This window comes from Oryzias latipes, chromosome 2 (assembly GCF_053564925.1).
Source record: "Oryzias latipes strain Hd-rR chromosome 2, Olatipes_Hd-rR_3.1".
NCBI classification, from domain to species: Eukaryota; Metazoa; Chordata; class Actinopteri; order Beloniformes; family Adrianichthyidae; genus Oryzias; species Oryzias latipes.
In genome coordinates this window covers 44,061,314-44,077,376 of record NC_136238.1, presented here as the reverse complement: position 1 = coordinate 44,077,376, position 16,063 = coordinate 44,061,314, and the positions used below count along the sequence as shown (strand labels likewise).

Sequence of the window (16,063 nt, the reverse complement as noted above, 5' to 3'; positions counted from 1 at the left end):
AAACAAAACAAAAATGTCACTTAAGTCACATTTGCTTAATTAAATACAGTGATCATTAACTGAAGTATAAGTAGAGTTTGATTTATTGCTTGAAAAGGATTGGGAAGAAGCAAGCTTATATAATCCCACCCCTACTGAGTTCATTCATTTGATAGTTTTACAGAGTTTTAAATCCGGTTCTGATCAGATAGATTCTCTTCAAGAAACAAAATCCAGTGCCTAGAAATGATTGATGATCTTCAGAAAACATTCATTCATGATTTCAGTAAACAGTAACGATATCGATATGTAATAATAATTGATTATCATTAGAACACATGATAAGATTAAACCAGAAATTATTGCTACACATTGCAGATCAAGTAAATAAAATCAATAGTTTATTGATTGTAATTTAAACATTTCAGTAATCATTATTGCACATTACAATGTAACACTCAGTGGTTGTAATTACAGAGCTTTGATTATTTCACCACAATCAAGTTCACACATGTATTTGGAATTATTCAAGCACCTGTTGATCCTTGAATCCTCTTATCTTCATATCCTGAAATAAGAGTTTCTTTATACATTTTCTTGAATATTTGAATATTTGAACATTGTTCGAGCTCATTACTTAAACTGTTCCAAAGTTTAGTGCCACACACCGACACACAGAAACTTTTCTTTGTGGTTCTTATCAATTTGATCTTGAAGTTCCTACATCCCCTCAGTCTGTAACCTCCTTCATTTTCTAAGAACTGTTTTTGGATGTTGGATGGTAACGATTTCCCACTGGCTCTGTATAAAAGTTGCGCAGTGTAAAAATCCACAAGGTCATGCAGTTTTAAAAGTCTAGATTGATAAAATAGATTGTTCGTATGTTCAAGATATCCGGCTTTATGTACAATTCTGACGGCTCGTTTTTGAAGTAAACAGAGAGGATGTAGTGAGCTCTTGTAATTATTCCCCCAAATTTCTATACAGTAGGTGAAATATGGTAATATTAAGGAGCGGTACAATAAATATCTACTGTTGTATCCTAATATATGTTTAGATTTATTTACGATTGAAATACTTTTGGAGACTTTAGTTTGTATGTGTCTGATGTGTGGCTTCCAACTTAGTTTGTCATCGATAAAAACCCCTAAGATTTTGATTTCTGTAACACTTTTGGTTTTCTTTGTTGTTGTTGTTATTTTAGGGTTAATCTATTGTTCACTCTTCTTCTTCTTGTCGTTCTTGTTCTTGTTCTTCTTCTTCTGAGAGGAGGGTGATTGAAGGAGCTGAGGAGTGATTGATTTCTTTGCCTTTTCTGTCCTTTTTTTCTTTACTTTTTCACTTTGGTGTTAGTTGTTGATGGTTTAGGTGTATTGTTAGTTCATTTATTTTGTTTTTTTGGTGTTTTGTGGGTTTTATCCGGTGGTGGGTGTGGAGCTGGTGGCGTTCTGGACGCCATGGCCCTCACTTCACTTACCAGGAAACACGGCGTTAAAACAGGTGCCGGCTCCCTGCACAGCGTGGAGGATGTGGCTCTGGCCGTGGGGGAAGTTATCGGGCATGCTGCAATTAAATCTGCTGCTCGCATGAATGGAGCCGTTGTTTTGTTTGTAGAGAGGGTGGAGCAGGTGAACACGCTGGTTGAGAAGGGCATTTCTATCAATGGCGTGTTTGAAACCGTCACGCCGCTCTCTCAGCCGGCGACCAAGATCACGCTGTCTAACGTCCCTCCATTCATTAGTGACGAGTTTCTGGTGCGAGAACTGTCCAAACACGGGAAGGTGGTGTCACCTGTGCGTAAAGTTATGTCAGGATGTAAGTCCCCCCCTGCTGAAACACGTCGTGTCTCACCGCAGACATGTGTTCATGATCCTCCACAAGAAGGAGGAGGACTTGAACTCTGTGTTTAAGGTGCGTGTGGATGATTATGAATATGTGCTTTTTGCTACTTCTGCCTCGTTCAAATGCTTTGGTTGCGGCGATGAGGGACATTTGGTGAAAGCCTGTCCACACCGCGCCGTTTCTGCCTCGGGGGGCGTGGCCGCGGCGGCGGTGGGTAGAGCGAGTGATGGTCAGCGTGGGTTGCGCGCTGATCGCCCCGCGCCGCGAAGCGCCGCTTTGGTTGAGCGTCCTCCTGAGGAATTGGCAGCCTGTCCTGAACTCGTGGAGGACGGGCCTGAGCCGGTGGGCGAGTCTGGTGGGAACGTGATGAGTGGAGACGGTCAGGTGGAGGAAGCGGTGAGTCAGGTTGGAGAGGGAGGGGTTTCGGTGGAGGGTGTGAAGGAAATTATATTTTTGGTCCTCACTTTAGAAGGGTTTTTCTGTCTTATTTTATTACGTTTTCTGTTTTACATATATCACCTTTAGTTTATTCCATAGCTAAAGTGTGTGCTTTCACTGAACTCCGTGCATCCTGACCTCACATTCCTGAGATGTGACCTATGGACAGCAACTGTCAGTCATTCCCCTACAGAGAAGGGGGATGCTGACCTCTCGGGGGATGCTGACCTCTCGGGGCACTGACCAGCAGAAATGGAGCCAGCACTCTAATCTAAACCACATGCGGAACAGATTATAGCTGTGAGAATTTCTCTGGATGTCCAGTTCTCAAGAAGAACAAAAGACTGAACTTTGACCCAGAACCTCCATGGATTTCCTGCTGTCAATCTGATTTGTTGTGGACAGGAAGGGACGGAGTTTACTGCAACACTAGGTGTCCCTTTGAAGTCATTCCCTGAGGAGAGGAACTGGTCACGGAGAATGACCCTCTACGATTGGCTGAAGGAGGAGACGGATCATCGATCAGCCAATGCGAGTGTTCCGGGGCGGAGATTCGACGGAGGAAAACGCCCAGAATTCATCTTTAAAAGTTTCAGCAGAGTACAATTTTATTGTCTTCTGTCTTGTGGCCTTTCATGTAAAACACCTGTAACTTCTTGCGTTTTGTAGGCCTTCTAAAATGAGGACCCAGATCTGTTTTAATTCTGTCTTAGAACTTTTGTTAGGGAATAAACCTTCTGTGACTTTATCCGGCTGAATCTTGGTCTTATATCTCTCCCGACTAATAGAACATGCGTGGAAAAATCTCAGAGCGAAAGATATTTTCCTACAGGTGTCGTGAATGTCACTGAGGTGGTGGATGTGTTGGAAGTTTCTGGTGGGGCATCTGGGGTGGATGCTTCCGCAGCTGTGTGTGTGAATGAGGGGGTGGTGGAGCCCTCTGAGTGTTGTGGTTCGGGTGCGTCTGTGGAGTGTGTGGTGGGTGACGGCGAGGCGTGTCTGGAAGGGGGGATTGATGACGTCGATGCTGAGGCGCGTGGATCGGGGAAGGTGGGGGTTTCTCTGAAACGGAGAAAGCGGGGCTCCACGTCTGCGGATGTGGGCGTTAAAGCCAGCAGACGGGTGGTCTCTGAGGGGGGGGCGGTTGTGTCTGACGGCAGCGACAGTGAGGGATGCTGGTCTGACTGCAGTGAACCGTCTCAGGGCAGCTCTTTGCTGTCCAATAGTCAGGAAATGAAACTGTATCCTGCTCAAATGTTTAAAAGTTTTCTGCAACAGACTAAAGGTTTTAAGAAGTTGCACATTCCCTCATATTTCCCTGATTTGAAAGCTTTTTATGTGTCTGCTAAGCACCTCATAAAACACAGAGCTGAGTCTGATCTGACTGATCAGGAGGTTTACAGACTGAGGAAACAGATGCAGAAAGTCCGACAACAACTTGGTTTTTAAATTCATGATGGGTTTGCTTATTTATTTCATTTCTTGTTTTTTCCCCCTTTATTTGATGGATTCCTTTAAAGTGGGCAGCTTAAATGTTAATGGTGCCAGAGAACCCTTGAAAAGAGCCCTGCTCTTTGAGACCATGAGGGCCAAACACCTGGATGTTTTATTCCTTCAGGAGACCCACAGTGATCCCAGTCTGGAGGTGGACTGGAACAGAGAGTGGGATGGTGAGGTCCTTCTGAGCCATCTCACCTCAGCTAGTGGAGGGGTGGGTTTTTTGTTCTCCAGGAGGTTTACATTTGGTTGCAGGAAGGGTTTTGCTGGTCAGAGCGGTGTTTGAGCGTTTTGCTGTGCTTTTAGTGAATGTTTATGCTCCGACTGTTGGTGCTGAGAGGAAGAGTTTTTTTGCACGACTCAGTGTAAAACTGGATAGCTGCAGTTCAGAGGATTTTTTATTCTTGGGGGGGGATTTTAATTGTACTGAAAATGAGCTTGTGGACAGAAACCACATAGAGCCTCATCCGGCCTCACAGCGCGCTTTGAGGCAGCTGGTCTGCTCTCATGGCCTGGTGGACGTGTGGAGAAGGATGCATGCAGACTGCCGGCAATACACTTGTTCCCGCATGTATGAGAGCCGGTTGACTCTCGCACGTCTTGATCGTTTTTATTGTTTTAAGCACCATTTTAATGTTTTTAAGTCCTGTAATATCTTTCCTGTTGCTTTTACCGACCATTCTCTTGTGGTTTGTGTCTTTTATGTGAAGGATTTTACGCCTAAAAGTGCTTATTGGCATTTTAATTCAGTTTTAAGGATATTTTAAGTTTCTTTTGGACTCAGTTCCGACAAAAGAAACATGATTTTAGTTCTCTTGGGCAATGGTGGGACCGTGGTAAGACTGAAATTAAGCTTTTGTGCCAGCAGTACACTCTCAACGTTACGCGTGATTACTGTCGATTTATTGAAGACTTGGAGACTGAGATTGTGGGCTTGGAGTCTTTGAGTGAGTCCACTCAAAATCAGGGGCATATTGAGCTCCTAAAAGCAAAACGGTTGACTTTGGAGCGCCTGCTGGACTCTAAAGTTCAGGGGGCCTTGGTTCGGTCTCGGTTTCAGGATGTTTCTGAAATGGATGCTCCCTCTAGCTTCTTTTTTGGTCTGGAGAAGAAGCAAGGACAGATGAAGGTGATGCACTCCTTGTTGTCTGACACCGGAGAGGAGTTGCTTGGACCTGACCAGATCAGACAGAGGGCTGTGGACTTTTATTCCTCACTCTAGGCCAGTGAGTGTGATGGTGATGACGGCCTGTTGGACGAGTTCTGCAGTGGACTGCCTCATGTCGCCGAGGAGATGAACTCTCAGTTGGACCGGCTTCTCCAGCTTCCTGAGCTGTCCGCTGCCCTTCAGAGCATGAAGGGCCGGAGGGCTCCTGGGATCGATGGCCTCACTGTGGAGCTTTACAAAGCTTTCTGGGACATCCTTGCTCCTGACATCTTGGAGGTTTTCAATGACTGTTTGCTCTCTGGTGCTCTACCAACGTCTTGTCGCAGAGCTGTTGTTGCTCTCCTGCCGAAGAAAGGGAACCTTCAAGAAATTAAGAACTGGCGACCCGTTTCTCTGCTGTGCGTGGACTACAAAATTTTATCCAGGACCTTCTCCAATAGGCTGAGGGATGCTATGGAGCAGATCATCCACCGGGACCAGACCTACTGTGTCCGAGGTAGACTCATGGTTGATAATGTTTTTTTAATTCGAGATGTTTTGGAAGTCTCTGAGCTTTTGGGCGTACGATCAGGTCTGATTTCTCTTGACCAGGAAAAGGCTTTTGACCACGTTGAACACAGCTTCCTTTGGAAAGTTATGGAGAAGTTTGGGTTCTGTGCTGGTTTCATTGCAAAAATCAGAGTATTTTACGCCGAGGCTGAGAGTGTGCTGAAGGTGAACGGCGGTCTGTGTGCTCCTTTTAGGGTGGGTCGGGGCATACGGCAGGGCTGTGCTCTGTCTGGCATGCTCTACGCTCTCTCTCTGGAGCCCCTCCTCCATAAGATCCGTGCAAGTATTGAGGGTTTGTGTTTGCCTGGTTTCCGGAGGAACATTGTTTTATCAGCTTATGCTGATGATGTGATTGTTTTTGTTCAAAATCAGGCAGACGTGAATGTGTTGGTAGATGCAATACATGCTTTTTCTAAATTGTCATCTGCAAGGGTTAACTGGCACAAGACTGAGGCTGTTGCTGTGGGAAAGTGGCAGGACGCTCTTCCAACTCTCCCATCTAATGTGATATGGAGGAAGGATGGTTTGAAGTACCTGGGGGTTTTTCTTGGTGGTCCTGTCACTTTAAAAAAGAACTGGGAGGATGTTGTCCATAGACTGGAGGGGAAGATGAACAAATGGCGATGGCTGCTCCCCCAGATGTCTTTTAGGGGGAGAGTATTGGTTATCAATAACCTTGTTGCTTCCCTGCTTTGGCACAGGCTGATGTGTTTGGACCCCCCTCCCGGGTTACTGTCTCAGATTCAGTCCAAACTTGTCAATTTCTTCTGGGACAGTCTACACTGGGTGCCACAGGGAGTGTTATTTCTTCCTCGGGAGGAGGGGGGACAGGGCCTAGTACACCTGGCCAGCAGAACTGCCACCTTCAGGATCCAGTTCCTGCAACGTTTTTTGACTGGGCCGACGGATTTAATGTGGAAGGAGCTGGCTATCTGCATCTTGAGGCGTGTGAATGGTTTGGGGCTGGATGAGGCTTTGTTTTTAATGGACACCAAATTTTTAGATGTACATGGGGTGCCTCGTTTTTATCAGGGTGTTTTTAAGTCCTGGCATCTTTTTAATGTTGTCAAACGAAAAAACTCTCCCTCTCTTTGTTGGCTATTAAAAGAGCCCTTGATCTTTGGGGCATGGTTGGACATATGCGATGACACCACCCCTGGACTTCAGTTGACCCTTCGAAGGTCTTGAGTTCTGACTCTGGAGCAGCTGGTGACTGCAGCGGGACCCGATCTGTCGGACGTCTCCTTTTTGTGTTCCTCGCTGGGTCTCCGGTCCGCCAGAATGGCACGTCGTCTCCTGGACCGCTGGAGGGGCAGGCTGGGTGCTGGGGTGAGGGGACTCCTGGCTGATTACTGCAACGGGACCACTGCTCTCATCCACGATGACCTCTTTCCAGAGGTGTGGCTGAGCCCTGATCTGGGTGGACTTACCGGACAGCTGCTTCGTCCCTGCAATCCCAACAACCTGACTCTTCATTGCGCGGACAGAAGGACATTGTATGTTAACTGTGTGAAGGTCTTGAACAAAACTAAGTTGCAGAACCGCCTTCCTAGTGCGTGGACTGGCAAACTGAGTGGAGGTGAGGACGGACCATATTGGAGAGTTCTTTACACGGCTCCCATACGGAAGAGAACTGGAGACCTCCAATGGAGGATCTTACATGGTGCTGTTGCTTCGAACTCTTTTATCTCTGTTCTTAACCCCACTGTATCTGACTGCTGCCCATTTTGTGATATGAGAGAAACAATTTTTCATGTTTTTAGTGAGTGTAAGAGGCTTTCAGGTCTCTTCACTCTTTTAACGTCTGTATTTGCTCTTTTTAATGTGATGTTTTACGTTCGTTGTTTTATCTATGGGTACGGGTACAAGAAAAAAGACAAGGAAAAATGGCAACTGCTTCATTTTATTTTTGGTGAAGCAAAACTTGCGATTCACGTCAGCAGGAAGCGCAAAATAGCGGGCGAACCTCTGGCTGATGCAGTTCGTGTCTGGCGCTGCAATGTCCGTTCCAGGCTAAAATTAGAATTTTCTTTTTTTAGACTGTCGAACCGTTTGTCCTGTTTTAAAAAAATCTGGTGCTTTGCTGAAGTTCTATGTCGTGTGTCAAACGGTGAACTTTGTTTTGCTCCTTTATTTTGTGAGTGATTGGTGTTTTTTCTTGTCTGTGATCTTTGAATAAACTGACATTTTAAAACTCAAACTCTTCTTCTTCTTCTCCTTCTCCTTCTTCTTAATATACTTACTTTTTATTATTTGTTGACTTATTATTTATGTATTGTTATTATTTAGTGTTTGTATTGACTTACTGTTGATTTATTATTATTATTATTGACTTATTGTTGGGTTTTTCTAAATAATTTAAATTACATGACAAAGAGGTCTAAAACTCCTAAATGTTTACAAATTATTTTTTAAAAATTCTTTGTAATAATTTTTTTATTTGTAAGAAGTCCTGCAGCAATGCATTTTCATTAAAGTTTGAGCTTTTAAGGCTGACTGTTTCTATTCTTTAACAACAACAAATTATGTGTCTATATATATTATCTATATAAATATAATATATTTACATATATGTATAAATATAAATGTAAAAATATATATACTATATATAAACTACTTAGACACCACTAAAAGCAATAGAAATCATTGTCATGTGGGCGTCTACTGCTGCTCTGGGTTACGTCACGCATAGACGGTGTTTCTCTGAGAGAAAGCTTTGGAGCTCATACGGGACCGACCAGCTCTGCAGACGCCCCGTGAAAAGCGCCGCTCCGCTCTCGCCCCGCTGGCTCTCCCCTCTCTTTCCCCCTTCACGAGAGAGATGCGGGGAAGGAGCGCTTCGTGCCCCCCGATACTTCCTCGGTCCACTGGCACCCGAGTGAGCAGAGCAGCTGGATTAATAATTTTGTGTCCGAGGGGGAGGATGCTTTGTTACGTGTGCGTTTTGTTGTTTTGTTATGTGTGGGAGAATTCAGACTGCGAGCCGTCCCGCCGCTCTGGGTTAGCGGCTGCAGGACTCAGGAGGAACCGTGTTCGAACAGAGCTCGGGCCGCTAGCTCACAGAGTGGCTTTGGGGCGGTCTGTGTGAACTTTTCAGAGCAGAAATAAATGTGGCTCAGTCCTTAGAAAGCTGCAGATTGCTGCGTTTCTCGCACGGCTAATGTTGTTAGCCGTGTTAGCCTGTCCTAAGCTTTGGTCCAGCTTAATTCTTCCACAAAAAAAGCACTGACCACACAGATTAAATATAACAACGAGCGAACAGGCACTTCATAATATTCATGACATTAATAAAAGCACGTTTGGAAGATCGTCTCGTATGTTACCGAGCTGCTGCATAAATGTCTGTGGAAGCGGTTTGTTTACAACGGGACCTATATCCGCATCCGGGTGATTTTTACACTACTGCGCATGCCCAAATGTTTCATTCCGAATGAAAGTGTGAGCCATGGGAACGTTTGTTCTAATCGGAAAAAGGTTTTCTGTGCCCATGTGCACGGGTGAATTTTAACCCGACCATTGATCCCATCAAGATATTCTGCCCATGTAACCGCGGCTAGTGACACACGATCGGAATGACCGTTTACATGCTCCACGATCGGATAAACGATCGGTATAACCCACCTATCTCGATCGGAAAGAAATTCTGATCCGAATGAGTCTGACCGGGGCAGAGTATTCCGAACGGAGCGTTTACATGACGCATTTTCTTTCCGATCAGGCATTCATTCCGATTACTTTTGCCCATGTAAACGCGGCTAGTGAAGCTGCTGTGAAACTGAGTTTATTGAGGTGGAAGAGATCAACACTTCCAGACCATTTACCCCCACTGCCCACACCTTGCCCCCCCCCACTGCCCACACCTTGCCCCTCCCCTCCCTGATTCATGGGAGAGTGGACAGAGTCATTAAAGACCCACATATTTGCACCAAACATATCATAGATCATATTTATGACAGAGTTACTTTGGTTTACTTTTCCACTAATGACTTTGGCTACGTTCACACTGCAGGGCTTAATGCTCAATTCGGATTTTTTGAAAAAATCGGATTTGTTTGCTAGACCGTTCACATTTTCAAATAAATCCGAACTTTTGTGATCTCCAGTGTGACCGTGACACGACCCAAACGAGACCCGCATGCGCAGAAGCCAGAAGAATACTCAACGGTGAACGACGTCACTTGTTGTTTGCGGAGCAAACGTTAACAATGGATGTCAACAACAGTGTTGTCAAAAGCGGAGCTCTTTTTGTAATATTAAATTTATTTTCACGAAGGAGCAGCACAATTACAATCTTCTCATTTTAAGAAGGCATTGGAGTCGGGATCGTCTGTACCCACTGTAGTGGAATAGGAATGTGTATACTATGTGTTGGGGCCGCGTGCCCGCGTGTTTGTGTGTGCAAGTGCGTGCCGCGATAGAGAATAGGGGGGTCAGTGTGCGCGCGCATTCATGTTGTGTGTTACAGAGGAAGGACAACGGTAATAAAAGAAGGTTTCCCCCAAAATAAATGCTATGGACTCTTTATTAACCCGTTCTGGAGAATCTAAGGATCAGAACAGGGAGGAGGAGGAGGATCGCCTCGGGTCCCCCGCGCTTCTGAGCACGTCGGAAAGGAGAGAAAGAAAAGAAAGTTATCGCGGGAAAGGTTCAACACCACGCTCTGCCATTTAGCTGGAAATTTTTTCAAAAACCGCCGAGTTGCGATAAGAGCCCTGGAGTTTGGCCTGAAAAGAGCTGTCACCCCAATATTAATCCAATCAGTGACCTCCTTTCCCTTTCACTGACTGGTCTCAGCAGCATCGTCCACCATGGTTGATGTTTACGTTCTCGTTCCCGCCTACTTCAACGCAGAATGATGACGTTTGTTGCGTGTCGATGACGTACGGTTCGGAATCAAGTCGCCTGGCCGGTCAGACGGCGGTCGCAATTGAAAAGAACGGCTACAATTCGGAATCAGGACGGCAAACCCACGGGGCCTGGGTCGCAATTGAAAAGATCGGATCTGTGTCATTCAGACTGTCATGAAAAGATCGGAATTGGGAAGTTTAGGGGCAAAAAATTCGGAATTGGGTCGTTTCAGCCTGCAGTGTGAACGTAGCCTTTTCTATTTTATCATTATTAATAAACATGTTTTATATGTGATGGTTGTTCAATTCAGATTATTGTAACTACTTATTAAACATGGTTATTTGCTCAAAGTCTCTGTCCTGTTTTATTATACAATTAATTTACACACATATTTGTATTTCTAACATTATTCTAGATTCAAATTTCAAGAAAAAAGTATCAGTTTCCACATCCGGGATATTAACCCTGTAAATATTTAGTATCAGATTATAACCCAGATTACCGGAACCCAGTAAATGAAGTTCTGACCAAAGATCAGTTTCTACAATGTTCTGTACCAGAGACAATGACAAATGAACATCATCTGTTAATCTAAATGTAAATGACAAATATAAATGTGAACCATAAATGTTTCATTTCAACATTAAAGTCCAGTTTCTGACTCCCAGACTCTGGTTCCCATGGAAACTGATCCACACAGAGGAACCCCCTCAGAAGGAGTCTAGTTAACCATTGGAGAGAACAGAAGACAGAGAGATTCTGACACTCTGGACCACTGATCTCTGACAGAAGTGTTGCTGTGGTGCAGCGTGCTGACGCTAACTCATTTAATCCTTTATCAAATATTGTTAATCTTATAACTTCAACCTGGTAGACTCTGATCCTTGAAAATATTGTCTGACATTGAACTGATATGCAGCTACAGATCTGCCTCTGCAGGTTTACTCAATTCTTTCATTTCTGCACCAAAACTCTCCTTTCTCTGATTTTCCTCTCTAGTCTGCACTCACACTTCTGTCTGTGTGTGTGTGTGTGTGTGTGTGTGTGTGTGTGTGTGTGCACGTGCACGCTCACGTGCTCTGCTGTGTCTGATTTGAACTTTGACCTCGGTCAGCTTTCAGGCGGGTTTGATTTCTGTTTCAGTTCTTGTTTGTTTTCTGACTCTTTAAACTCAGAAATCTGTCAAATGTTTCAACAGCTGAACCTTCTGTTGCCATGGAAACATCTTTGTTCTACAGAAAATCTAAGCAGCTGTTTTCTTCCACTGCAGACTCTTCAAAGAATCAAAGATGTTCAATTTGTGGAAAATCCAGAAAATCTTTGAATCCAAACCTTTCAGCTTCAGTGAAGAACTACAAATGTAGAAATGAACCAACCAGCAGCTTCAATGTTCTGACCTCAGAGTCTGCAGTCTGCAGTTTGGACTCCCAGTCCAGAACACAGAACCACAATGGATGAATCCTTCAGGCTGTTGTCGCTAAGGTCCAGTTCTGTCAGGTGGGACGGGTTGGACTTCAGAGCTGAGGCCACAATTTCCCAGTGAGTCATTGAGAGTCCACATCGTTGTGGAAGTCTGTGAAGAGACAGAAAGACAGAAACAGGTGATCTATGATGAATTCAGGCTGTGATGAAGTTCCAGTTGGACATTTGTCTCTTCATCAGAGCTTCATCTTCATCATGAACCAGTCCTCCTCATCAGTCTCTCTCAGATCTTTCTTTCATCTGCAGCTGGAGGAGAGAAGGTGGAGCTCCATGGAGCTTCATGCTGCCCTCAGTCTGTCAGTGATCTGAGGTCTGAACCCCAAAGTTACCAGTAGAACATCTGGATCCCAGATACTGAAAGCTGTCACTCTGACTATGAGGATGATGATGATTGAATGCTGACAGTTTTTAAATGTTGGTTCTGATCCATTTTTCTGAGAGTTTTCTATTTCCATTTCCAAACTGATATCTTCATGTTTTCAGCTCTGAAGCTGTAAACAACAACAGTTCATCTTCCTGTTCTGTTGCAGAACTTTGATCCAGTTTCCTCCTCAGGTCCACGTCTCCCATCATGAACAGAACCACAGCAGCACCAACCTTCAGGCAGAACTTTCCAGAAGCTCTTCTTGGTAGAAAGAGGCTAAAGTGACAGTTAGCTGTGATGCTAAGCTTCATTGTACAGCCAGAGTCAGAGTCTTCCTCGACTATGAAGAAGACGTCCGTTCAAACATGTCAGGTACCATGTTTTCATGACTATAATGTTCACTTAAAAGTCTTACATTTTCTCCAAACTGTAGGGGGCGCCCTATGAGGCGGTGTACCTAGTGTGTAGTTGTGGGACTTCAGAAGAGGAGTAGAAGAAGACGATGAGAACCAACTCAGTTTTTCTACCACTGCTTTTTTTTTCCATGTGTGTATGTGTGTGTATGTGTGTGCTGAAATGTGTGTGTGCTGAAATGTGTGTGTTGTAATGTGTGTGTGTGTTGTAATGTGTGTGTGTGTGTGCTGAAATGTGTGTGTGCTGAAGTGTCTGTGTGCTGAAATGTGTGTGTTGTAATGTGTGTGTGTGTTGTAATGTGTGTGTGTGTGTGCTGAAATGTGTGTGTGCTGAAGTGTCTGTGTGCTGAAATGTGTGTGTTGTAATGTGTGTGTGTGTGTTGTAATGTGTGTGTGTGTGTGTGCTGAAATGTGTGTGCAGAGTTCCTGCGTGCCGTACTCCCCCGTTTGCAAAAGGAGGCCAAGTGAGTGTGTGAGCGCACATTCAGTTTGTGTTACTCAGTTAGGGACAACAGTAATTTAAATAAAAAGGTTTTCCTCCAAAAACACAGAGACTGGTTCTATTCTTAACCCGCTCTGGGGGCTCTGAGGGTTAAAACAGAGAAGTGACCATTGAAGGAAGATCCGCCGTCAGCCTGAAAGGGATCTCCCCCACGGTCAGAAACATCACAGCAGGAAGGGTTTAACGCTATAACGCTTTACCAGTATGTTGTGATATTGAGTGCTAGCATGCATGTTTTACCGGTATGTTGTGATATTGTGCCTTAACACCCAGTGCAGGTATTGTATGTGCCAAATACAGAAAGATTACCCATAACTGAGACCCCGCCCTATAATCCTATGGTGGTAAAAATACTACTGTATGTGAAAAAACACAACTGTGTCTGATATAGAAGAACCTAAGAAATCAAGTTTCTGCTTCAGTTTCTTCTTTTATTCAAAGTGTTTCATTCACAGATCAAAGATTTCTCTAGAAAAAAGATGATGAACAGAAGAAAGAGCATTGTAGAAATGTGCTTCTAGATTGACTGACATTGTAGAAATGTGCTTCTAGAATGACTGACATTGTAGAAATGTGCTTCTAGAATGACTGACATTGTAGAAATGTGCTTCTAGAATGACTGACATTGTAGAAATGTTCTTCTAGAATGACTGACATAGTAGAAATGTGCTTCTAGAATGACTGACATTGTAGAAATGTGCTTCTAGAATGACTGACATTGTAGAAATGTGCTTCTAGAATGACTGACATTGTAGAAATGTGCTTCTAGAATGACTGACACTGTAGAAATGTGCTTCTAGAATGACTGACATTGTAGAAATGTGCTTCTAGAATGACTGACACTGTAGAAATGTGCTTCTAGAATGACTGACATTGTAGAAATGTGCTTCTAGAATGACTGACATTGTAGAAATGTGCTTCTAGAATGACTGACATTGTAGAAATGTGCTTCTAGAATGACTGACACTGTAGAAATGTGCTTCTAGAATGACTGACACTGTAGAAATGTGCTTCTAGAATGACTGACATTGTAGAAATGTGCTTCTAGAATGACTGACATTGTAGAAATGTGCTTCTAGAATGACTGACATTGTAGAAATGTGCTTCTAGAATGACTGACATTGTAGAAATGTGCTTCTAGAATGACTGACATTGTAGAAATGTGCTTCTAGAATGACTGACATTGTAGAAATGTGCTTCTAGAATGACTGACACTGTAGAAATGTGCTTCTAGAATGACTGACACTGTAGAAATGTGCTTCTAGAATGACTGACACTGTAGAAAAGTGCTTCTAGAATGACTGACACTGTAGAAATGTGCTTCTACAATGACTGACATTGTAGAAATGTGCTTCTAGAATGACTGACATTGTAGAAATGTGCTTCTAGAATGACTGACATTGTAGAAATGTGCTTCTAGAATGACTGACACTGTAGAAATGTGCTTCTAGAATGACTGACATTGTAGAAATGGGCTTCTAGAATGACTGACATTGTAGAAATGTGCTTCTAGAATGACTGACACTGTAGAAATGTGCTTCTACAATGACTGACACTGTAGGAATGTGCTTCTAGAATGACTGACATTGTAGAAATGTGCTTCTAGAATGACTGTCATTGTAGAAATGTGCTTCTAGAATGACTGACATTGTAGAAATGTGCTTCTAGATTGACTGACATTGTAGAAATGTGCTTCTAGAATGACTGACACTGTAGAAATGTGCTTCTAGAATGACTGACATTGTAGAAATGTGCTTCTAGAATGACTGACACTGTAGAAATGTGCTTCTAGAATGACTGACATTGTAGAAATGTGCTTTTAGAAAGACTGACATAGTAGAAATGTGCTTCTAGAATGACTGACATAGTAGAAATGTGCTTCTAGAATGACTGACATTGTAGAAATGTGCTTCTAGAATGACTGACATTGTAGAAATGTGCTTCTAGAATGACTGACATAGTAGAAATGTGCTTCTAGAATGACTGACATTGTAGAAATGTGCTTCTGGAATGACTGACATAGTAGAAATGTGCTTCTAGAATGACTGACATTGTAGAAATGTGCTTCTAGAATGACTGACACTGTAGAAATGTGCTTCTAGAATGACTGACACTGTAGAAATGTGCTTCTAGAATGACTGTCATTGTAGAAATGTGCTTCTAGAAAGACTGACATAGTAGAAATGTGCTTCTAGAATGACTGACATAGTAGAAATGTGCTTCTAGAATGACTGACACTGTAGAAATGTGCTTCTAGAATGACTGTCATTGTAGAAATGTGCTTCTAGAATGACTGACATTGTAGAAATGTGCTTCTAGAATGACTGACACTGTAGAAATGTGCTTCTAGAATGACTGTCATTGTAGAAATGTGCTTCTAGAATGACTGACATTGTAGAAATGTGCTTCTAGAATGACTGACATTGTAGAAATGTGCTTCTAGAATGACTGACATAGTAGAAATGTGCTTCTAGAATGACTGACATTGTAGAAATGTGCTTCTGGAATGACTGACATAGTAGAAATGTGCTTCTAGAATGACTGACATAGTAGAAATGTGCTTCTAGAATGACTGACATTGTAGAAATGTGCTTCTAGAATGACTGACATTGTAGAAATGTGCTTCTAGAATGACTGACATTGTAGAAATGTGCTTCTAGAATGACTGTCATTGTAGAAATGTGCTTCTAGAAAGACTGACATAGTAGAAATGTGCTTCTAGAATGACTGACATAGTAGAAATGTGCTTCTAGAATGACTGACATTGTAGAAATGTGCTTCTAGAATGACTGACATTGTAGAAATGTGCTTCTAGAATGACTGACATTGTAGAAATGTGCTTCTAGAATGACTGACATTGTAGAAATGTGCTTCTAGAAAGACTGACATAGTAGAAATGTGCTTCTAGAATGACTGACATAGTAGAAATGTGCTTCTAGAATGACTGACATTGTACAAATGTGCTTCTAGAATGACTGTCA

The 16,063-nt window shown here is 43.2% G+C and overlaps 2 protein-coding genes across 9 annotated transcripts in view; both read right to left on the bottom strand.

The window, feature by feature from the left end:
- The window catches only part of LOC144988873 (uncharacterized), a 385,609-nt gene that overhangs the window by 104,805 nt on the left and 264,741 nt on the right, over positions 1-16,063 (bottom strand). The gene's annotated exons all lie outside the window — the stretch shown is intronic.
- The window catches only part of LOC144988851 (protein NLRC3-like), a 46,156-nt gene that overhangs the window by 25,339 nt on the left and 4,754 nt on the right, over positions 1-16,063 (bottom strand). For all 7 annotated transcript variants that reach the window (XM_078939965.1, XM_078939969.1, XM_078939978.1 and 4 more), the window contains one exon: positions 11,719-11,894. In XM_078939965.1, the coding sequence (XP_078796091.1) occupies positions 11,720-11,894 (175 nt within the window). In that variant the 3' untranslated portion in view covers position 11,719. The remainder of the gene's footprint in view (positions 1-11,718; positions 11,895-16,063) is intronic.